Source organism: Equus caballus, chromosome 9, assembly GCF_041296265.1.
Source record: "Equus caballus isolate H_3958 breed thoroughbred chromosome 9, TB-T2T, whole genome shotgun sequence".
In the NCBI taxonomy this organism is placed as follows: Eukaryota; Metazoa; Chordata; class Mammalia; order Perissodactyla; family Equidae; genus Equus; species Equus caballus.
Window position 1 is genome coordinate 95,312,715 of NC_091692.1, and position 25,667 is coordinate 95,338,381.

At 40.1% G+C, this 25,667-nt stretch overlaps 1 protein-coding gene across 49 annotated transcripts in view; it reads right to left on the minus strand.

Annotated features, from left to right (window-relative positions):
- PTK2 (protein tyrosine kinase 2) overlaps positions 1–25,667 on the minus strand; it is a 279,891-nt gene that overhangs the window by 203,392 nt on the left and 50,832 nt on the right. For 11 of the 49 annotated variants that reach the window (XM_070221887.1, XM_023649015.2, XM_070221882.1 and 8 more), the window contains one exon: positions 6,043–6,361. The exons of 29 other annotated variants lie outside the window; for them this stretch is intronic. In XM_070221887.1, coding sequence (XP_070077988.1) covers positions 6,043–6,142 — 100 coding nt within the window. In that variant the 5' untranslated portion in view covers positions 6,143–6,361. Of the gene's footprint in view, positions 1–6,042; positions 6,362–11,033; positions 11,123–25,667 lie in introns of those variants that run through there. 9 more of the 49 variants (XM_070221912.1, XM_070221907.1, XM_070221903.1 and 6 more) reach the window with 1 other exon arrangement.

Below are 25,667 nucleotides of genomic sequence, written 5' to 3' on the forward strand. Positions count from 1 at the left end.
AGAATACGAGGGAAACTAGCATTCTCTTCCCCCAATATAAGTAGGACAAGTGAAAGAATCTGTGAGACAAAGAAGTTTTAATACCCATTGTATTATTTTTGTGGGTGATCCCTCACCTCATTAGTTGAGGTTACTAACATTCAAAGTAGGAATGAAAAGGGAGTTCACCATGGTTAAGACATCAGAAGCAAAGGTGGACCCTTGACAGAGAACACACATGCCAAGTTGCCTTCCTTATTTTTGTTCAAGCGCTGCCTAAGTGTTCTTTATTCCTTCACTACTTGTTCGCTCCCCCATCTCTATTCCCTCTTTGCAGTGACAGAGACACCTGTTACTTTCATAGTCTTTGTTTATCAGAAACTCATTTATTCAATACATCTACTACATGCTGGGGACACAAACACATTACACTAACATTTACCAACAGAATTAATTCACAATGATGTGAAAAGTTTAACAAAGGAAAGGGAAGAGCACTATAAGAGAAAATCATGAAGGAATCTAACGGCTGGGGGCTCACAGGGGACCAGAGGGAAACTGAGGGGAAAGAGGTGTCCCAAGCAGAGGGAAAAGCACCCATCACCTGGAGAAGAATGCAAAGTGCTGATAGATGACAACGGCTAAAGACAGTGAGGGACAGACACAGTGTGCAAAGCCGTGTGGCAGGATGAGGCTCCCGGGGAGAGGGAGAAGGGTGCCAAGTTGGCGGACAGGGACAAGACAAAAAGGCCCGGGGTGGACCTTGGGCAACACCAATCTTTTGAGGCAGGATGCAGGCTTTGGAAGAAGAGTCCCAGCCCGACTCCTCAAAGAAACCAGGTGGAAGAGTAAGCCTTTCCTACTGCCCCCTCTCCAGGAACCTTAACGCAGTCCAAACCATAATCAGTGGAAAGGCCCGTGTTCTCCTAACATCCCAACATCTTCATTTCTCAGTGCCTTTGCATGCAGAATTCCTACAGCAGAGAGGACCCTGCCCACCCTCTCCACTTGAATCAAACATCACCGCCTTTAGAAAAATGCCCCAGATTCCACCACTTCAGGATTTTTTTTCACTCAACAATTATTGAGTGCTGCTATGTCAGACTATATGGATTCAAAAAGTAACAAGATCTGAACCTGGCTTTACAACCAGGTAACATGAGACAAGCAAACAAAGCTGAATGAGTTACCACCATGCCTGTGTGTGCAGAGCTAATGCACACAGGCGCCAGGGCCCAGCTCTGTGGTCCAGGTGGCAGAGAGGAGGAGGGCCATGCCCTCGAGCGGAATCCTGAAAGTTTCGTGTTTAGGAAGAAGGAATGTTCTGAGCAGAAAGAGCAGCAAAAGTGTAAAGGGGCACAAAGAAGCACAACGCAGCAGGGTCGTTTCAGAGAACTAACTGCATGTACAGCTGTGTGGCTGTGTGGAGCCTATTAGAGGCGCGGTGGGAGGGGGAAGAGCGGATAGGCGGGCAGTCTCTCATGACGCCACCCAGCATCAAGGTAGGAGGTAACAGACTAGAACTCAGCTCAGCCTGCACTGAGGGCCTACTATGTGCCAGGCACCAAGAGTTGTTGCCTGGGCTGTGCACTCATAAAACTTAGTCACCCTGAACATCATTTAATACCTTTTACGGTAAATTTATAGATATCCAGATATCCATAAATTACATAAATGTAATTTATATATAAATTAAATACATAATTACATATGTAAATTACATAAATATAATTATAAAATATATTTATATACTTATATACAAATGCTTACATACAAATATATTTTTAATCTGTCTCCCCCACAAGTCAGTTAGCTCCACCAGCTGTCAGACCTGATGGCCATGATCCCACAGGAGTGACAGAGGACCAGGGAGGTAATTCCCAGGGAAGCTATCAGACCCTGTGAACCCCAACAAGACCCATCTGTTGAGAGAACTAGAATGTAGCATGCGTGACCAATTCACTCCTTTCACTGAGCTGTTTTTAAGGCACGTGAACTAGCTAACCCTATACAGAACTATTCATTCATTAAGGTAATACTCATGTGTGCCAATTACTTGCCAAGCAGGAAAAAACCTGACATAATCACTGACTGTGTTATGTTTACCATCTAGCAAAGACAGAAATCAAACAAGTACAATACATAATGATCAATCACAGTAAATGCTGTGCAAGACCAGAAGAGAAGGCTCAGAGAGGGAATAGCAGAGAGAAACTGGTTTCGACTGAGAAGGATGAAAGACCATTTAAGGCGAGACCTAAAAGATAAGTAGGGGTCAGCTAGGCAGAGAAGGAAGAGAAGACAGTTCCAGAAGAGGTAATCACAGGTGTAAAAAGCCTGAGAGGAAAGAGCTTTGAGTATTTAAGGCACTGAAGAGTCAAAATACCCACATCATTGATGAGCACAAGAGGCAAATGGCCCGAAGCCGGAGAAGAGGGGAGAAGCCAGGTCAGGTGAGGCCTTGCAGGCCATGTGAAGGACTTGCAATTTATCCAATTCTAATGAGAAGCCACTAGGGAGTTTTGGAAGGAGAACAACATGGGATTTATGTTTTTATAAAGTCATCCTGGCGATAGTTCAACATCCGCAAGTCAATCAACGTGATTCACTACATTAACAAAATGAGAAACAAAAACCACATGATCATCTCAATAGATGCAGAGAAAGCATTTGACAAAATCCAACATCCATTTATGATTATAAAGTCACCCTGGCAGTTGTGTGAAGGATGAATGTGTGAGGAAACAGGAAGATCAACAGGAAGCAACTCCCACAGCCCTGGGAGACATGAGGGTCGCATGGACCAGAGTGGAGGCCACAGAGACAGGGAGAAGGTGAGGAATTCAAGAATTAGTTTGCAGACAGAATCATCAGAATAAAAAGATGGATTCATTACACATGGAAGGAGGTGTTAGAGAAGCATCCCGAGTCTGTGACACGGATAACTGAGTGGATGGCGGGTCCAATATGTTCATTAAGATGGAGGATTTGGGGACCAACAGATTTCAGGGGCAACAACTAAGAGGCTCATCTCTGGCAGGTAAGTATCAGATGCTTACGAAAACTACCCATGTAGATACCAACAGGCAGTTAACCAGTAGAGCCTGAGACACAGAAGAGAAGACGGGCTGCACAGAAAGCTATTTGGATGGATGGAGTTTAAAATACTGATACAGAAAAAGCATGACTTCAACCACAGAACCAGAATCCCACAAATGAACTATTAATAGTATATTCAATCTCAATCTACTACTGAAAGACACAGAAAAAAATCAACACACACTTATTCCTAACAACCAAATCTGACACCTCTTTAATCTACTTTCCAATCTTTCAAAAAAAATGAAACAAATAATGTACATACTGATATAACCAAAAAACTACCCAAGCAGGGCTTTCTGAACTCAAAAGTCTTGCAACCAAATACAGCACTGTGAACATTTACATTTACTCCAATACTCTGAATTAAAACTGTCATTATGAAATAGTTGAACACATTTTAACAAAGTCCTTTAAAATATGTTAGAATACAATCTGTCATGGGTAGGGTTTAAGGTGGATTCTTTACACCAAGTTCAACAGTACAATAAACTTTACTATAAAAAAAGATCCCAGGGGTTGGCCCCGTGGCCGAGTGGTTAAGTTCGCGCACTCCGCAGCAGACGGCCCAGTGTTTCGTTAGTTCGAATCCTGGGCGCGGACATGGCACTGCTCATCAGACCACGCTGAGGCAGCGTCCCACATGCCACAACTAGAAGAACCCACAACGAAGAATACACAACTATGTACTGGGGGGCTTTGGGGAGAAAAAGGAAAAAATAAAAATCTTTAAAAAAAAAAAAAAAAAAAAAAAAGATCCCAGAGTGTTTTAAGGATACCTTAAAGGTTCCAGTTCAAAGCATACAAATATAGGTCTGTTCTACTATTTTTAGCCTGTTCTAATAAGTATTTTGTAACGTCTTCTCAAATTGGGACACAGCTGTTTTCGAGGTTAATGTAACTGATAAAATCCAATGTGAGGTTGAGAATGTCTTACTGCAAGTAGAGATTTGTATACTCTTTGGATTTGAGCTGTTTACTTTGTCTTTACCCAAAAGTATAACTTTCATACTTGAAAATAACCAATTCAGCCAATTCCTCTACACTAACCTCTTTGTCGTTATCACATAGCAAAGTTAATCAGAACAAAAACCTAAGGTTTCCTGCCTTCCTGTCCTGGTGCAAGAGAGTAAGCCGAGAAGGGGAGAGGAAGTGAACCAAGACGCCTGCGCAAGGCGCGCTCACTGTGGATGCAGTGTGCTCAGGCCCCAGACGGGAACAAGCTCCTTAGTGTTGTCAGAAGCTCCCCGGGAACAACCCAAAAGCAAGAATGTTCATCTGAGATGGCCTGCTCCAGCCCTACAAATAGTCTGAGTCTGACTTCGATGCTGTCCTTACCTTTTCCTGTCTTTTGCACATCTGAGCTCTGCTCTCTGCCCAACTTTGACTTCTATCAAAATGATATTTCAGTTAAAAATGCCTCTATTCATTTGCTCTGCCAGTCAGCAAACAAAATGGAAAAGTAAGTTGCCTGGATCAATTGCTCTGGGATGAGCAAAAACACTACAATCTCTCTTTTCTTCCGAAGTTCATATTTCTAAAGTCACTTTGAATTTTTAAAAAATCCAGTAGCTGATTATTTAATATCACATTGCTACTGGATTTGTAGATCTTGAATCTAGCTTAGGCTCTGTGAGTGAAATCAGAGCCCTACTCTTTAGGATTAGTGCTAACAGAGAGCTATCATACAATGGAGGTGGCGCTATGCAAATGCATCGCAGGCAAGTCTAGGAAAAGACCAAATTTTCAACAACTATAGAACTCTTTGCCTCTGACCACTCGGCACTGGTCATGCTGAACTATGGATACAGTCTTGAGGTTAGAAACTGCAATTTTAAAAAGTTCCCATACTCAACACTCTTTAAAATTCAGGAGTTTGAATTTAACTCAGCAAAGTATTTACTCTGAAGATCCATATTATGTAATAAAGTGCCAGGTGCTTTGTTCAGAGAGCATCCTATTAAACACCACATTTTAGAAATGTTTAAAAGCCTAGAAAAGAATTAACAGGTGATGAGGACAACTCAATCAATGAAAACCAATGCAATGGTGAAGCTGTGGTTTGGTGCTGACACGTCCATATGCTGGTGGCACTAAAACTGTCAGGCTAAGCACTAAACGGCCATCAGTCTGAAGCTCCACCTCAGCGCTGCAGCTCTTGACCCAGTGCAGCTTCCTCCTTCTACACATCTTTCCCAAGTGGAGTAACACGATATTTAAATATATTTTTTAAAATAATAAGTATGTATTAAATTCTTCATTAAGGATTTTTCTCTCTCAGGTTAAATATTCACTACTACTTTAAGCAAAGCAGCTACATGTTTTCATACACGAATTAAATGGCATTTTTAACTTCTAAACATGCCTCCAAAATACTGTCTTGAATGTTGCAATGAAAATGCCATATTTTGTATTTATATTTTTAAATAATAAAAACCTTAACAACATTAAAATGGAAAATTGTTTATTCACAGTATTGCTGACCCTTAGTGACAAGCCCACCTTACAACAGGGAGTTTCAAATTAACTACACAATCTTTACAGTGAGTAAAGGAAATCAATTTTTGAAATAAGAAAATTCATGTCACTCTTTTTTCCTACATTCCTACATAAGTTAAAATTAGTTTCTTTATTCTTTAAAAACGTCCACATCACACAACGAATATGGATGTCTTGATTAAAACACAAAACATAAAACTTTAAGAGACATGAGACAGAGCATAAAAAAGATAGTTTACTCACTTAAAATGCATTTCCATAAAAATAATTTTATTTACTATTTGAGAAACTAATTGGTTTTATGCAATAACTGTATACCCATACCACATTAATTTCCATTTGTTACTTAAATTTAATTATAAACCTATTTGAAATAAATTCTGAAAAACTCTTACCCACCTTTTTAGTGCAAAAGCATGAATTTAAATAAAATTTAAACTGAACAGATTTTTAAGTTATTTATACCTTTAGCCCAACACATTGGAAACGGACTACAGCCGCTCTTCTCCATACAGATGGCAGCTGCCGGTCTCAGGGCCTCTCGGCCCGCCAGCTCCAACAACATAGACTCAGTCCTAGAGAGGGCAAGCCGGGAGTCGGTGCACCAAGGCCCAGTTCACCGCTCCCGCAGGATTTGCTTCGATGCACAAGCAAGACTAAACTTCCCCTGTGTGCGCCTTTTCTCAGAGCTTGAAGCAAAATTGGGGAGGTGCTCCTTCTGTAATATTTTCCAGCAGCTTGAAGAATGCCTCTCAGTTACAGAATCTTCTCATGCTTCCGCAATCTGAAACACAGACCATCCTGGCCAGATTAAGCTACTGAACAGAATGAAACCAGCTAGTAATGTGACCCCATGGGTCTGTGTTCCTAGATTCATTCAGGGAAGGAAGGGAGAGGGAGGGGAGGGAGGGGAAAGGGGGAGGAGAAAAAGGCGGCCATTAGCCAGCACCTTATTAATATGCTAATCTCACCCTTCTGTTCAATTCATCTGACAGACTTCTGTTTACAAAACTGACAGGTGATTCCAAAATTGAGTAAACTGCAAATCTAGTCGGACCCAGACCATGTCTGTAGATGGCTCTTCAGACCATGTTTGTTTTCAAAGTCTTGCCTTTGGCATTTTAGCCGCCTAATTCTGACCTTACAGTTAAAAGAATTACCTTGATGAAACAAGAATAATTTTGAAAAAAAATCCTGATCAACAATAAAAACAAGTCTGTAAAAAACATGTCCATAGGAATTCTATTTTCGAGGCAAAATACTTTTCCAGATTGATACTTTAGTATTAAGCTTGTAAATTCATAAGACTATCTACAAAACACATAAAAACAAGAATTTGAGGTTGCCAGATTCTTTTAAAATCAGCTTAGGGAATACTGATGGATCCAAAATGCATGATTTCTTAGCTTCAAAATATAAGTGAGTAATAAACTCATACTGAAGAAGTAGGACAGAAAAATACAATCTAACAATCTGTACTAGAAACTTTAAAAAAAATGCAAAGTTACTCATTTTTTTCCATTCAAAGTGAGAGATAGTCAAGGTCATCTCAAAAATTTAGCTATTTGAACACATTCCACGTTAGCCGTAAGACAGTAAGTAACCAGGATGCTGGAGCTTCTGTTGTCTAAGCATACGTATACACATTCAAGCTCTACAGTTTTGCTCTCCTAATGTTTAAGTTATTGGTAGCAGTAAATCCCAGGAACTAGTAAAAAATCAAGTACTCTACTTAACTGTGAACATGACCAAGGCTTTATGAACTCACTAACTTCTGAAAAGAACTGAACGAAGGCGGAGAACAAGGTATGCAGCCGAGTCCAGTGACGCCCCAGCTGGTTTCGTTTCTAACACACTACTCTTGATGAGGGCTTTGTCTCCAGGCTCCTAACAGCAGCCAGAGCTCAAGTGACCTCTTATATGCCCCAGTGAAAACACATCATTCACCAGGGTGAACTCTGACCCCAGGCAACACTGGGAAGAACAAGGGCTCCAGAAAAACACAGGCAAGCAAGCTAGAAAAAGAACAGAAGAAACAAGCAGACAGACCAATTAGAAGACATGAAAAATACCCTCTGCTTCCACCATTACCGAAGAGAGGTCGGAGCCGAAGGCTACTGCTGTCATGAGAAGCAGCAAAGCGGCCCATGGGCAAGGCTGACACCTGGCTCAGCCCTGGGAGAATGGCGTGGGGTTTAATCTGAACCATCGACTAACAGACTGCACAACAAACCAAGCAAACTGTCAGTCTCTCTTGGAACTTATGATTCTCCAAAGTTAAAAAATAAAAGCTAGCTTTAGAAGTCACCGATGATATTCTACACACCAGACAGTGATGTCAACTGATTTTCACATCTTCTAAGCACAATCAGTGCTATATCTCTTTTAAAGATGAGTAAAGACAGGGTCGTACAAGTGTGAAGAGGACAGCAACACTGAGCCCACCCGCTACCCAGGAAGCCAGAGGTCTTCACACACACCACTCCCCGAAAAAACGTTTTTGAGCCAGCCTGGATAGATGCCACAGTACCACCTGCCCAGCAAGGAGAGGCTGGTGCAAGCAGGCGGCGGTGGAGACTGGGGCTAACGCAGGGGCAGGGGAGCAGGGGACAAGGGACAGATCTGGGAGCTTTTTAGGATGCAGGAAGTGAGTGGAGAATGAGGAAGAGGAAAAGCCGTTTCTGACTCTGGAGTAACCAGTGGATGGCAGCTTTCTCTCCCACCCCACCAAGCTAATTTATATTTTATTTCAATAGCCAAATATCACCTCCTGATGCACAAGATCCTGAGGGTACAGAAGATGACAAGATACAAAGAAGCAGAAGTTCCTCCACGCCAGAGAGCAGGGCGGGCTTCCCAGATGGAAGCAGCAGCCACAGACAAGTTAAGAACTGACCGGGCCACTGAGAAGCCAGAGCAGGCGACAGTGTGAGAGAGAAGATGACAATAAAAAGAGCAACTGTGTAGCAGCTACTGCGCCAGACGTGTTCACATATAAAACAATCCTGTTTACTCCTTAACGTAATCCCAGCAGAGCAGTTCCTCCCCGTTTTCACACAAGAGGACAGCAAGGTTCAGAGAGGTGGAGCAACTGGCCTGAGGTCAGAGCTGAAAAGTTACCTGAGTACTAGCTAGTTTGGTGATATCATTACTCCTATTTTCTTCTTGCTAAATATTAAAAACAAATTATGCTTTTAAATTTCCAATCCATGACACAGAATGAGAATAGCCTACAGTTAATGGCAACATAAGTGAAAAAAGTAAGCAGTCCTTTTATGCTTTTATGAAATTCTATATACTGATATAAAGGCCATCATTCATTTAAAAAGTTCTATAATTTTTAAAACAAACTCCTTATAGTATCAGTACAGTTGAAAGCGACTCCAAAAGTCCTACTTAACAAGGAAACTCTTAATTAAAATTTACAAGAACGATTACTCTTTGCTCAGACGCCAAACCTTAGTCATCCTGGACTCCTCTGTTTCTCTCTTACCTCAAAACAGTCCATGCAAAACCCGTTATCCTTGTCTTCCAAATATATCTGAACCGTGTCCTTCTGCCATGTCTACCGCCCCATGCCGGCCCAAGCTGCTGCCACCTCCCACCTGGGTCACAGCTACAGCCTCTTCTTGCAGCCCTGTACTCTCAAGCAGCAGCTGCACTGACCCTTTCAAAGTATCAATCACAGCACTTCACTGCTCTGCTACACTCGCCAACAGTTCCCCAGTTCTCCCAGAGCAGCCGCCTCCGTACTCAGCACGGCCTGCAAGGCCCTGTTCGAGGTGGCTCCCGCTCCTGTCTACACCCCACGTCTCAGCCTCATTTCCTCACTCCCTTGGTGTCCTTGGCTCCGACCACACACTCCCTGCTGTTCTTTCCCCATGCCACGCCTGCGCCTACCTCAGGGCCTTTACACTGCCTGTCCCTCTAGGTGGTACACTCTTGCCTCAGATATTCACATGGCTCACTCCCTTTCCTCTGCCACGTCTTTGCTCCAATGTCACCTACTCCATGAGGCCTGTCCCGACGGCCTCGTCTAAATGTGCATGGCCCGTGCCCTCGCCCTGCTTCACTTTCCCACAGCACTCACTCCTTCTGAAATACCACGAGACCTATACGCATACTGAGTTTACCGTCTGGCCGCCCCCACTACGACGCCCTCTCCATGGCGGGAAGGAATTTTGTCTGCTCTGGATATAGTGTCTCCAGGGCCTCATTCCTAAACTGGTCAGTAAGACAAGGAGGCCATATTCCACACATCCTTCTATCACCCACAGGTAACGAGGAGACGGCAGAGGGACCTTCTATTTTACTCTACAGGCCACGGCCACCGAGACAGCATCTAGATGGTCCAGATGTCAGGACTCGGCGCTAAGCTCAGTGACAGCACGGCCTGCCTCAGCCTTGGGCACTGCTTCACCTCCAAGACTCAGCGCAGGGGTTCGATAAATATCGACTGAATGAAGGAGTGAATTAAACAGTATGAAAACCTTGCTTTCTCAAGAATGTAAGAATGGAAAGAGAAAAACTGACATAAAATCTAAGAAAACCATGTGGACCAGCTCTCCCCATCCCACATAAAAGATAAATCACACAACTGTAGTGTTCTGATACTCCTATCAGAACTTCCACTGAGAGTGACTAGAGCAAAAATGACAACAGTGTGTGAGATTAGACAAACATTACCAGAAGGCTAACAAGCAACGCTATGAGCAAGATCAGAAAGCAGAAAAGGTAATGCCTGTATAATTTTGTCCAACCCAGCTTCCCTATAGAAACCTCAGTTTAATGAGAAAGTCACTGGGAAAGAACTATTAAGAAACAAACTGCTTATAAATGTCACCAACAGCAAATCACACAAATACAAGTCCGACTTTCCATCTCTCATATAGGTGCCATGCTTTTATCTGCTTGCCTTAAGTAATACCAAAACTTGAGGATACCACTTCTTCAAAAACTAAAGCGCTGGTAAATGCTTTTAGACCAGCCAACAGGAGGAATGTAAAAGAAAAATATAATTCATATTATACATACATAATTCAAAATTTATCTTCTCTTACCTCTTTTACATTTGCCTTAATCAAGAGTTACAGATTTAAATAAAACCAACACTTTCATAACATGGTAGCCTCCATTAGCACCTGATAATTACAATATACCCTAATTTCCAAAAGTCAGGTATCCTAAGCTTACTTCCTTTAGGACTCACAGAATCACCAGTTCTACATCACTGTGTCTCACTACTTCCACCACAAAAACAGAAATAATTTTTCTGAAAATTTTACTCTACCAACAAAAATTATGACTTGGTAAGGACTAAAGAAATTTAGTCATAATAAAGGATATAATCACCTTCTCAAGACAAATAGACAATAGGTCTCAAACAACATTCTCCAAAAGTTGATGGTATTGGTATTACTTGCTTTCCTCGCAAGGCTTCCTAACAATTACCCTACCTCCCCTCTGTTTCTCTGGAGGCACTCCGGGGAAGCTGAGGAAGGCAGTGAGTTTGTCACAGGAAGACGCAAAGCAGCCCCAGTTCTATCTGTGAGACAAAGAAAGAATCTTTCACCAGCCTGAACCTCAGTTTCCTCATCTGTAAAACGAGGACAATGACAGTATCACTTATTGAGTATTGACTACGTGCCAGTTACAAAATAGCACACTAGCAACACTAATAATAGTGAAAAATGATGATAATGATGATACCAAGTTAATGTTTACTATGTGCCAAGTCCTGTTCTAAGTATTTTTAAAATCCTAACTCATTTAGTTATTAATAACCAACCCCATGAGGTAGATTCCCTTACTCCCATTTCCCAGATGAAGAAACTGAAGCACAGAGAGCTAAGTAACTTGTTCAAGGTCACAGAACTTTTAAGTAGCAAAGCTGTAAATCAAACTCAGGCAGTCAGGCTCCAGTCTGCGTTGCTCACCAATCTGCTACAGTACCTTACACCTATTTTCTCAATTAATACTTCTAACAACCAGTGAAGGTAGATGATGTGACATGTGAACAAACTGAGGAACAGAGAAATTAAGTAACATACTAATATCACAGCTAACTGGTTAGTGGCAGGGCTGGGAGACGCGCCTGCACTTGAACCCCAGCCAGACCACACACCACCTATGACATCATCTACCTCCAAATGCTGCAATGGTTTCCAGAGAGAGTCAGGCCTCACTTGGCCTACAGAGGATGCCTGAATCACAGTGAGGTCCAAAGGGCCAAAGGAAGGAAGAGAAGAAACGTGCCCAGAGAAAGAACATGAGCTGGACCAGCTGCTCTCATCCCTGGGCAACAGGCTAATTCACCAAATCCTGCAGCTCATGTGACAGTCCTCTGGTGTCAGCAATCCTGCCCCAGTACAAATTCAGATAAAAGCCGTTGCAGTACATGCTGGACATGTGACCGGTACCTGAGAGACGCATCAAAATCACTAGGAAACAAATTTAACCGCTGAATTAAGCAACAGTGAGATAGATGAAATGGAAGGGAAAGTGCAACTCTAAAAAGCAGAAAATCCTGAAATTATTACTAATCTAAACAGTATTGAACTAGAGTATTTTCACAGACAATAATTAATGGCCATTTCTTATTTGTTTTGCCATATAGGACATCAAAGCTAAATTCTAGGTTTAGAAACTGTCGGGAGGTTAATCACCAACAAGTTTAAAAGAAAAATAAAAAGGCTCCTGAAATCTGTAATACAACACCACTTTGGTTTCCCAAATATAGTGCTAGAGGCATGGTAACAGAGGACAGGACAAGAAACTCACCGAAACTTTCCTCCTAACTATATAGGTTCTAAAACAGAGGGTTTTTCGTTTACATTGACCAAAATAACACAAATATCAAAACGCAATCAAGTAGCTTTTCATTTTAATGTTAACAGTGCTCAAATCAACTCTGAAGTTTTTATTTTACTAAACATGCATAGACACATCCAACTTACTTCATCACTTCATCACCGTAAATTGTTTTTAAACCTATGCATCCAATTTATCCCTACTCTGATCACTTGCCTTATTTAGCAAATAGCAACAGTACCAGAGGACTGCCTTTCCATGCCATGTACCTGAAGCAGAGACCACCTCCGGGCTGCCTGTTAGAAACCGGGCTTCACAGGGGCTGTCACACAGCTCTAGCAGGAAGGTGGGCTGGTGTGCAGAGGCCCCCTGGTGGCGAACATGAGTCTACTCTACAAACTACACACCTCGGCCAGAGAGTGAAAAATCAGCAATCCACACTTTACCCCTCACTATGACCTGAAAAAGGAAACTGTTCCTACAGTTTGACTCTTTGTTCTGTTTCCAAGAAATAGCAGTTGCATCTAGAATGAGTCCATTGCTTACTCCAGTCATATTCTGAGCAGAGCCATAAATGAGATCACTTCTCTTCTTCCCAAACACAGCCACAGAGTGGCTGGTTTTGTCAATTTCCCTTCTCTACGCTTTTAGTTTTGTCACACTGGTATCAACAGATATTATTCCAACTTAGCAAGTAATTTATGGAGACTTTTTTCAATTATACCTAAAATTTTAAGATGATTACCATTAAAACAAACAACCAGAAAATAACAAATGTTGGCCAGGAGGTGGAACCACTGTGCACCGCTGGTGGGAATGTAAAACAGTCCAACTGCTACGGAAAACAGTACGGACGTTCCTCAAAAAATCAAAAATGGAGCTCCCATATGACCCAGCAATTGCACTCAGGGTCTACACCCAAAAGAAGTGAAGGCAGAGTCTTGAACAGATATTTGCACACATGATCATAGCAGCATTGTTCACAGTTGTCAAGAGGTGAAAGCAAACCAAGTGTCCATCGATGGTTGACGGGAGAAGTAAAATGTGGTGTCTATACACAATGGAATATTACTCAGCCTTTAAAAGGAAGGGAATCCTGTCACACACTACAACATGAGTGATATTATGTGAAGTGAAATAAAAACAAATACTGTAAGATTCTACTTATTTGAGGTGTCTAAAGTAGTCAAACTCATAGGAACAGGAAGTAGAATGGTGGCTACCAGGAATGGAGGAAAGGGGGAGTTTGTTTAACAGGTGCGGAGTTTCAGACTTGTAAGATTAAAAGTTCTGGGGATCGGTTTCACAACAATGTGAACATAACACTGCTCAAGTCTATACTTAAAAACGGTTGAGATAAATTTTATGTTTTTTATCACAATAAAAAAACTTTTAAAGAATGTTAAAACCACTTTAAAAGAGTGAATCTCATTTATATTTTACAACAAATCAGCAAATATGATATAATTATGTCTACTTTTGTAGATGAGGAAAAAATGCTTTGAGATGTTAGGAATGTGCCCCAAGTGCCAGAGGCAGGGAGAAGAGAAAGACAATAACCAGTCCTTGACTGAGGACGCCACACCTGTCCCACACTGTACAAGGGGGCTTTACGTGACTCTTTAAAAAAGTTAATCCCTAATAACTTTGAGATGATGACTGACAGACCATTTTCAAGAAAGAGGAAACTCAGGCGTAGAGAGGTAAAGGACCTGGGATAAGTCAGACTTTGTAAACGGCAAAGCCACGTGGGGCTCCAGAGCCCAGATCATTTCATCTCAAAGCTCAAAGCCCAGTGGTGTACATTCCGTTTATTTCAAGTATTTCCTGAACGCCAAACTGGCCACATACTAGGTACGTGACCTCAGGCATTTTTTTCTAACCTCTCTCTATAACTTGGTTTTCTCATCAGTTAAAGTTAAAAACAGCATCTACCTTAAACAAACACACGGACAAGAGAACTGTTTAGTGGTTACCAGGGAGAAGTGGGTTGGGGGGTGGACACAAAGGGTGAAGGGGCGCTGACAAATAATAATGTACAAGTGAAATTTCACAATGTTGTAAACTATCATAACCTCAATTAAAAAAAAGAGCATCGACCTTTCACAGTTGTTCTAAGAAGTATTACAAACATGAATGGCTTTGAGAGAAAGTCATTGTTAGTGCATTACTCTGCATTTTCTGTGCTGGTGCAATGAGTTAAGCACTAGGGATCCCAAAATAATTGGGACAGAGTCTCAGCCCCTAAAAATTGCAGAGCCCAGGAGAAGACAAGCACGGAAGTCACAGTCCCCACCATTTCAGCTTCTGGTAGACTGGTCTATGAAAGCGCTAATAATCTCCCTTAAGGTTTAAGGCACTTTAAGGCTTAAAGGATCCACAGGTTTATTCGCAATACTGAAAAACCTGGAACAGCCTACATGTTCAATAGAAGAGGAACGAGTTAATAAAGTTTGGAAAATTATGTCTGCTGAAAATTTTTCACTGACACTGCAAAATACTCATTAATGAAAAAAACAATATAAAAAAGAGTAAGGCAACTCACAGTCCTAAAATACAAAGATTTTCAAAATATATATTTTAAGTAATAAAAAAAGGTATAGAAAAGTCTGTCTAGTGTGACATTTGGGGGTAAAGCAGAAGAAAAATACATGTACACATGCACTTCCTTATGTAAGCATAGAACACCTGTGGAAGGTTACACAACTATGAACAGAGATTCTTCTAGAGAGAGAACTGAGTAGGAAAAAAGCAGGTTTAAAGAGAGGAAGACTTACGATTCATTGCATACTCATTTGAATTTTGTACCATGTATATTTCTGTTCAAAATAATAAATGAACCTAAAAAGTAACTATTTTAAAGAAACAATATCTAGTAAAGCCCCCAATATGTAGCAGTTAACAATCCTTTCTAAATAACACACCACAGGTCAAATAACAAATCAAAAGGGAAATGAGAAAATGTTTAGAACAGAATCATAATAAAAACAGAACATGAGAATCGTCAGGATGCAACTAAGAGTACTTAGAGGGAAATTTATAACTTTAAGTGCTTATATTTAAAGGGTAAAAACATCAACTGTCTATGTTTTTACCTCAAGAAACAAGAAACATGAGCAAATTAAACCCTAAGTAAGTAGAAGTACAGAGAGAATAAGGAACAGTGTTGTGCATTAGAGCACAAGGCAAAAGCAAAAATGAGTTAATACTGATCTTTATTTAAAATTTTGGTATCTTGTTCATCATGGATTTTTTGCATTAATTTATTATTTTTAAAAATACTGCATTAAACTATCTTGATTACTGAGTTTCCTGGCAGCCCCACAACGCCTCACCAGAGTCCTGGCCCTGCCTACACATATGCAGTCCCACACTCCACTCTCTCCCACCGGCCCCAGCCTCAGGCCCAAGGCCCCCCGCACCCAGGGCATATCACCTAGGGCTTTGTGAAACTAGCAATATTTCTTCCCAAAGCATGTTAAATACAATCACTCAATTTTAAAAGTTTCCTTCTGAGAACAATAAAGATATTTAATGCTTCTTTTTCAAGGACCAGACTACAGTAACTAAAATGTCAAAGCTTTATCTATTTTATTTGAAACAGTTATAATGCATTTTTTACATTGGACCAGCAAACTCTGGAGTTCATAAATGTTTGAATTTAAATAAAGGAAGCAAGCCCTAAAAATGCGTTAGCAAAATCAACGCTCAATTAGGGATATTTCCGCCTCCTCTGACACAGGAGAAATCATACAATCATTCATTCGGATTCTAGTCCAAAGATCCTGAATAACAGCAGCAGCACTCAAACCCACAGCCACACGGAGCCCCATCAGGGCCACACAGCTGCAAAGGGGAGGGGAGTCTGTAAACGGCTGACTGACTAAAATCAGGAAATTAATCTCTAACAATTGTCGTGAAAAAATACATTTGAGATTTCTGCATCCAAGATGGACGCAACAGTGGCAGTAGAACAGCATTTCCTCAGAAAAATGTGAAAAGTGCACTGAATACAATAATCAGAGAGCTGGTCAGGCAGCGAGAACAAGAGGGCCTGAGACTTCAGCGCATGAGGAGCCACACAGGCTGAGCCGGTCTTCCGAGCTACTTTTACCTGTGGTATTTACCTGCGAACTCTGGGAACAAGACGGAGGCTGAGAACCCCAGCTCTGCACCCGCAGAAAACTGCTGCCAGAGGACAGAAAAATAAGCAAGGTTTTGGCAAGCTAACAACCTAAAAGCAAACGTAATGTATTTATTACAGAACATATTCAGCAACGAAAACGACTCATACTGGCACAGGCTACAACATCAACAAACCTTGAAAACAATACGCTAAATACAAAAGACCACATATTGTATGATTCCTTTTACATGAAATGTGCAGAATAGATCCCATGGCTGAGTAATTAAGTTCGTGCGCTCCACTTCGGCAACCCAGGGTTGCGCCCGTTCAAATCCTGGGCGCAGACATGGCACCGCTCATCAGGCCATGCTGAGGTGGCATCCCACATGCCACAACTAGAAGGACCCACAACTAAAACATACAACTATGTACTGGGGGGCTTTGGAGAGAAAAAGGAAAAATAAAATCTTTAAAAAAAAAAAGAAAGAAAGAAAAAAGAAATGTCCAGAATACGCAAATCTATAAAACAACAGAAAGATCAGTGCTTGCCTAGGGTTGAGAGTAAGGAGGAATGTAGAGTAACTACTAAGGGGAGGAGGTTTTGGGGTGGCGGGAAACTAGGAGTTTTATTTTTAATTTCTTGCACTTTTAAACAAGGGTGGATGAAAGAATTATTAGATTTATCATTTATCCTTTAGGAATTTTATTTATTTGTACTTCTCTCTTTTTCTTGATTGATTTTCTAGAGTCTCATTTCCAGATATCAACTGGTACCTTTTATTTGTTAAATATATTCCAAACTACATAAAATGATATATTCTTTTTTTTTTCACTTTAGCTAGCATGAGGTGAGTTTCTGCCATTTGCAACTCAAAGCCTCTTCACTAATAAAAATCACAAACCTAAGTCCTATAAAACTAGCAACATTTCCAATCACCAAAAACCCATCCCAAAAGGGTTACTCCTAATTGTTCATGTGAGAATTATTTAGTGGGTACCTACTCTATGCCAAGCACTGTCCTGGACCCCATCAATCCCTCAGTGTTTGTAAAGACAGGGATATACGTGTGTAGGGTGTGCTGGTAAATATCTAACAACTGGCTCTGCAGGGAGTGAGGGGGAGAAGCCCCAACTTGTGGTTGTTGCTGATTTCTGTAGCATAAATATACCCACAATATTTGGTTTCAAGCTACCAATATATAGTATCAACCAGCTTGCAGCAGCTCTAGTGTAACACACACACACACACACAGTTACTTCACTTTTCTGTCCTCATGGAGTTTTATATTCCATTGTGGGAGAGAAATAACAATAAAATCATAAGTAATTAAATTATACAGTATGTTGTAAAGTGATAGATGTTATCTTAAAAATTACCAAGTTCTGCAGGGTAGGAAGAATAGGAAATGTGCAGATGGGAGAGTGCAGTTTCCAGCATTTAAATAAGGTGGTCAGGGTGAGCCACACTGAGAACTATATACACATGTACATTTGAACACTGAGATTCAAAACCATACTTTTATCATTATTATTATTATTATTATTTGAAATTTACAAGAGAATCACAAAGTACATACTCTCTTTGCGGCTTAGCATTTTTCAAAAATTATTTTGCGAAAAGCACCCATGTTGTGGCATGTGGGTTCATATTCATTGTTGGGTAGTACTCCATTATATTAATGTACTCTTGATGAACAGTGGGCTGTCTTGGGCTATACAAACTATGCTGTTATGACCAGCCTCATAGATGTCTTTTGGTGCACATGTGCATCCATTTCTGTTGTGTGTGCACCTAGGAATGGAACCACTAGGTCAAAGTACATGTTTAATTTTATTAAGTACTACCAAATTATTGTCCAAAGCAGATCTACAAATTTATACTCCCATCAGTTGTGTTTGAGAGTTCCCACTGCTCCATACCAGTCAAAAGCAAAAGTGAAACAAGCCTAACTTTCAAAGTGGTGGTATACCCTTAGAGAAGAGTTGTAAGGGACTCTGAAACACAGAAATTTGACTGCACATCCCAGGTATGACATATCCTCTGGAAAAAAAGAGCTGCAATGAAATCTTAAACTGTTTTTAATAATATAAATAAAACTAAGATGAAATAAAGAAGCCATATTCAAATGCATTCAGAGGTCTTGATTAATGCTAAGGTTGGTGTTGCTATTCTGAAACTATATACAAATTTCATAAACATGAATGATGAAGCAACTACATAAATATGCTAATGTTAACAACCAAGATTTTAAGCATAAGAGAAATGAGATACAAATATAAAATCAAAGAAGTAAAACATTTTAATCTTAAATTTAAATAGAAAGTATCAGGGAAAACAGTATGGAGATTCCTCAAAAAATTAAAAATAGAACTACCATACGATCCAGCCATTCCACTACTGGGTATCTATCCAAAGAGCTTGAAGTCAGCAATTCCAAAAGTTCTATGCACCCCAATGTTCATTGCAGCATTATTTACAATAGCCAAGACATGGAAGCAACCTAAGTGCCCATCAACTGATGAATGGATAAAGAAGTTGTGGTATATATACACAATGGAATACTACTCAGCTGTAAAACAGAACAAAATCATCCCATGTGCAACAACATGGATGGACCTTGAGGGAATTATGTTAAGTGAAAGCCAGTTAGAGAAGGATAATCTCTGTATGACTCCACTCATATGAGGAATTTAAAAATGTGGACAAAGAGAACAGATTAGTGGCTACCAGGGGAAAGGTGGGGTGGGGGGTGGGCACAAAGGATGAAATGGTGCACCTACAACACGAATGACAAACATTAATGTACAACTGAAATCACACAAGATTGTAACCTATCATTAACTCAATAAAAAAAAAAGTATCAGGATAAACTCATGATTTATCTTTCTCTTTCTACAAAATACATATTTCCTATCTCTGTACCCTAAAAAGACCCAGAAGCAATAACATCCCAGCATTGACTACCAGAGTATCCAGATTAATACTATTCTAAATATTATTTCCCACTAAAAGGAATCAAGGCCCCTTAGAGAAGTGGCTATCAGGCCTGGCAAGAAATGTACAAATCAAGCCTGGAACATTTCATAGTGCCTATAAACAAGAAAACTATAAAAAATTACCAGAGTCATTTCAAAGGATACAAAAGACACCCACAAAGGGCAATCTGACCACCAAAAAGAATAATAATTGCAGTAAGTTAACAGTTATGTGTGTGTGTGTGTGTGTGTGTGTATACACACACATATATATACATACTACATACATATACATGTCATCTTAAATCCTGAGTTTATGACACTAAAAAGTAATTCTCACTTAGTCACCAATGGATACTGCTAGGGCACCAACTAACCCACTCTGAAAACTGGTTAAATAAAAGAATCATGCATTTATCCTACCTTGTCTGCTTAGGCTACATTTCAGGGTATCCAAATAGTTTTTAAAAAAATCAACAACTCCAGCAAATAAGTGCGGAAGGCATGATAAAATCAGATCACCACCGTTTCTGCAACTCTAATACAATGTAGGAAACCACCACCACCGGCTGCGAAAGCCAGTAGAGGGAAGAACCACGGCGCCACCTGAACAACTATCTCACCGTCCCTAAAAGGAGGCGGCGGAGCCAACAGCAGGTGCTCCTGCCCCTAACGTGAACCTCAGTCTAACTGAGCTTCTGGCAACCAGTTTCAAGAAACTTATGAATTAAAATGACATCACATGATACAATTAGCCCAAATTCAGAATGTGGGAAATTCTATAGACAAGTGATAGTTTCTTCAAGAATACCAACAAAAACTGTGATTTAAAAATAAAAGTGAAAGGATATAAAGCACGGAGTGAGAAAAGTTAAAGATTAGAAGACACTGTAGAGATATGCCAACCCACAGGTAAAAGGCTTTTTAAAAAGAAAATTGGGAAACTTTAAAAATTAAACATTACCTAGTTTTACTAGAGAAAAATTTTTAAATTACTTTCAATTATGTGAAGTATAATAAAGGTATTGTGATTACATTTCTTATCTCTTAGGGACACATACTGAACTTCAATGGGTGAAATTATACGATTATACGATGTCTGGAATTAGCTTTAAAATACTCCAGCAAAAGGAAAAATCTGGGAGAGAGGAAACAGATTAAACAAGAAAGGCAAAATGTTGAAATTAGGGTTCATTATCCGATTCTCTCTACTTTTATGTATATTTCAAACTTTCCACAAAAAGCTAAAAAAAAAGAACTGAAGGAAACCTACCAAACAAATTCATTTTTCTAACAGCCAATTTGAGTAAGTGAAGAGCGCTGCAACTACAATGTTATAACACATAACCATAAGTCTATAATCAATCAGATGTTAACAAAGCCTGATCACAACTGTTAAATATGCATAGCCAATCAGAACTGTGAGAGCTTTAAAGAAAGGGAGAGGTCAAAGCAACTTTTAAGTAGTACATAAATGTTTACTGCGTACCTGTTAGGAAAGCCATCCATAAATGAGAACCAAAATGGAGAAAAAAGCCAATGCTTTCACCCATGAAACGTCCCAGGAGATTGCTCCAGCACACATTACAGTAGACACTACTCTGGAAAAAACTGTTCACAATAACCACTCCAGAAGGGATCAAGAATCAGGATTACAATTCACCACAGGTGCAGTCCCCCTGGTCCCAGAGGTAAGCATATGTGTCTCATTGTAACTTATCCTGGAGGATTCTCTGAGAGCATAAACACCTAGGCTAAGATGCATTCGTGGCTCTCTGGCGAACCATTGAGCATGGACAGGTCCTCCCAGAAGAAAGCTACCTCACCTGCTTAGAAACAGGGTTATTCTATATTGGAGACAGCGATGACTCTGAGGGATTCAAAGGCGAGACCCAGTTCTAAACTGCCTTCCAAAGCCCTCTGTTTGAGACAGTATTCCAAACCCATGAAAGGGAAGTTTTTTAAACATGTGCTGACCACGTTTGTAATCTTAATTCTCAATACGTCCTTATTTTTCAAGAATAGGCCAGAACCATATAGTTCTATGAATTCAAATCTTTTTTTAACTAACAGGATCAACTATGGCGCAAACCAGAAGGAGGAGCAATGGACATTTTAATTTTTACACATCTAAATCCTCTGAAGAGGTCAAGGGAAGAAAGACACAGATAGATAAATGAACATCGTCCTCAATTCTCAGGGACACCCTGAGCAGTCACAAAGTCTACAGACGGATCAAAGGGGAGGCTGGGCAGGGAGCGCCGCTGGAGGAAAGAAGCCCCAACCAAAGGCAAAGGGAACCACTAGCTGGGGCCCACTTCAGCTGAAGTGCCAACTGTGGGGACGTTCCTGCCTCCTGCTGTCACATTCCAGGGACCTTCAGTTGATCTGAGGAAAGGGCCGGATCTTGAGCTAGCTCAAGGACAGCCTGTGACTAATTCTTCCGCTGGAACTCCTCAGCCCCTGCACACCTCCCAGAACCAGCGTCAGGAAGCAGCTCAGACCCTCGCAGTCTCACAGTCCACATCACTCCTTTAGTGCGCTACAGTTCAAAAGTCACAAAGCTGGAAAGTCGAAACCCTGTACAAAATCTGCAACTTAAGTCCCACAGGAGTTTTAAATCCAGAAAATTATCTTTACCTGCAGCTCTTCAATCCATTAAGATAAAGGGTATTCTAGAGAACATTTTTTTAACTTCTAAGAAAAATAATCTTTTAGGGAAAAAACTTCTTTCAGTTAGTTAAATAAAGCCATTATACTGATTATTGCTCTTTTGGGATGTGGCCTTTCCATGCATCTTATAGCTAATAAAGTTGTTCATTCAAAAACAGAAAAATTATATATCAAACAGATGAAAAGATAATTAACAGCAACAACTGAAAACACCTGAATTCTGATCCTAGGAAAAAAATAAGACAACTACGAAATATAGGAACATAGACCTCCTGTAATACATGAGTTACTTAAATATATATATACCTAATTTGCACATTTTTAAAAAAATCTATTTTACTTCCCATTAAATGACTGGGGGAGAAAACCCAAGAAACTGCAAAAGTACGTAAATATTCTCTTTATAGCCATTATTGCATACTTTTATATTTATTTCCTGGGGAAATTGTAATTTACTGCAGTTGTGGTTTTAAGTATTTTCATATGTTTTGATGAAAATAAAGTTATGATATGAATCTGGCTATATAAAATGTGTTTAAATTATTTATGAGAGAATGTATTTTTTTCTTGCTATACATACATATAAAGTCTGGACATAATTACAAGTGGCTTAAAGGATACTCCTTTCACTGGCGTCCCTAAATGACTGTCTAAAACCACCTCTGAGGACAGGAATTTCCTAACGTGTATTTCCCAAGTCTTCTGTGGAAATCAAATACTGTCTTTCAGTAAACTATAGAAATATGAATTAATCTACCACGAATAAGGGAGAACACCAAAATCATAGCACCACCAACTGCAGGGTTTAATGTAAAATGTAACTACATATTCCAAGTCCCAAAATATATCAAGTACATTTACAGCTGTTTACATGTGACCTCAAAGGTACAATCTATACTTGCTACCATGGAATCTTCCCACATGGTAGTTGACTGAAATTATTTCTTCTGTTGAAAACTCTATCTTGTTCTTAACATCCTTCAACTTAGCTGATCTCCACCTCATTCTAAGTTACCTAAGAAGACAATGCACTCCTCTTCATATACGTCTATCCCAATCTACAGTAAACCCGTTTGTCTCCCCCAACACAAAGTCAGACACTGCAAACAGAAGGCACCCGTCACTAAGTCCACTGTGAAGTCAGCTGCACCTAAGGAAACACTGCCATTTGGGTAAATTCCTGGTAGCAGTCACAATATGTCCTAAAATAAAAAAGGCCATCGTGATTATCGTGTAAATGCCATACAAAAATTTGACCACGCTTTTTATCCTCCTCTTCCCAATAAAATCCACTTATGAACTGATTCCATTTTCATAATGAGAGTATTTCTGCATAAAAATCTACATGCTGGGGGGCTGGCCCCGTGGCTGAGTGGTTAAGTTCGCGCTCTCCGCTGCAGGCGGCCCAGTGTTTCGTTGGTTCGAATCCTGGGCGCAGACATGGCACTGCTCCTCAAACCACGCTGAGGCGGCGTCCCACATGCCACAACTAGAAGGACCCACAATGAAGAATATACAACTGTGTACTGGGGAGCTTTGGGGAGAAAAAAGGAAAAAACAAAATCTTTAAAAAAAAAAAAAAAAAAACTCCATGCTGCCCTCCTCCCCTTTCAGATGTTCTTACTTAAATAAGAGTCAAGTGGGAAAAGGTAGGGGCTGAGGGCAGACAGAAAGGAGGATACATCTTCAACAGTCTCAACAAATTTCCGGACATTTGCACCATAACAGAGAATTATCTTCACTGCCTCGTAAGTAAAAGCACATTCTAACCTTTAAATCTAAAGATTTACTCTAAAGATTAAAAGCCACACTTAAGAGAACCAATAAGCTTTTATTAATTTTTAAAGATCTCATATATTACTTCAAAACTTTTTATTCAAGAAGTTTATGACAGAAGTTACGACAAAATTACACACACTAAGTTTTCTCAAATACATCACCACCACTGACATATTACCGTACAGTGGTGTTCAGCTCGGTAATGAAAGTGCAGCTCCAGAAGTGACCAAGTCTCATCCACCCAGTCCACCAAAAGATGGTAAACTCAGGCTTGATGGTCTCCATGTAAACACAGCAGGCAGCCTTCATCAACACTGCAGGTCCAGGACAAAACTATCATTTGAGGATGCCCAAATCTTTCCCAATTAAGTCTTAAGGACTAGTCTGGCCTTTCAGTCACATTCAGTCCCTCATTCTAGGATATGTCCTAATCTACGTCATACAGAGGGACCCAAACACCATTATTCTATCGGGCATTTTTATTTCAAAGCAGCTGTCACCAGTAGATAAAAACTATGTGGTATGTACACACTTATCCATTCCATGGTGTGTCACTTCATAAAACGTTTACATAATGAAAAACTATTTTAATACTCTTACTGTTTCAGCATTAACTACTGATGATAATCTCATTTTCACAAATTAACAAAGATTTTTTTAAAGAGAAAGACTGTTACTAAAGTTTACATCAAAAACTAGGAGAAGAGCCAAAAATAGTCCCAAACCTCCAACCAATCAACTGAAATTCCTTTGATGGATGAAAAGCCTTATACTATCATACACACTGTATGATTCTGTGACATGAAACCCTAGAACAGGCATCGCATCTGAGGTGGAAAAAATCCAGTAGTTGCCTCTAGGGGGACAGGGGTTGGGGAAGGGACTGAGAGCATGAAGGAGCTTGAAGGAATTTTCTGGGGAAATGATAACGGTCCATATTTCCCTAAGTGTTTGGGTTGAAAAGGTGTATGCATTTGTCACAAATTCAGTGAATGTATACTTGAGTTTTGTGCATCCAGTATATATATTTTACACTAAAAGGAAAAACATCACAAAGGAACAACAAACTCTAATAAATAACATGTATGCTGAAGTACTCAGAGTGAAGTATATTCATATCTACAATTTACTTTGAAATGTAAAAAATAAGATGGTTCTCTGGATAGAGGGATGGATGAATGGATATTTATGTCATAAAGCAAGGACAGTAACATATTACAGGTAGAATCTAGGGGGTGAGTAAATGGGTGTTAACTGTAAATTCTTACAAATTTGCTGTTTGAAAATTATCATAATGAAATCATGAGTACAAAAATGAGGATTAAACGATTTCAGAGGGAAAAAAATTGAGGCAAAACTGAGCATGGGCTTTCCATAATGGTCACACGCAGAGGGTGGAGCACCTCCCCTCACAGATAGTTATAAAAATCAGACAAGTTCATTAAAAACAACTATTTGAAGGAACTGGAAAACGACCAAAGGCAGGAAAGAACTTGAGCAGAATTTACTCTCCAAACTGCCCCTGCATCTGGTACAAACTGTGGGTCTGTCACTTTCCTGCCTGGCAAGACTCCCTAAGCCCCAGCTCTGGGAGGGCAAGACCGCAGCCATACTGTACCATCTTAATACGTAGCAGAGTGGCTGTAAATTTAAGGGGAAAATCTTGGAAACAAGAGGGCCGCAAAATGCTGAGATCCAAATCTGAACATAAACATTGCCCAAATCT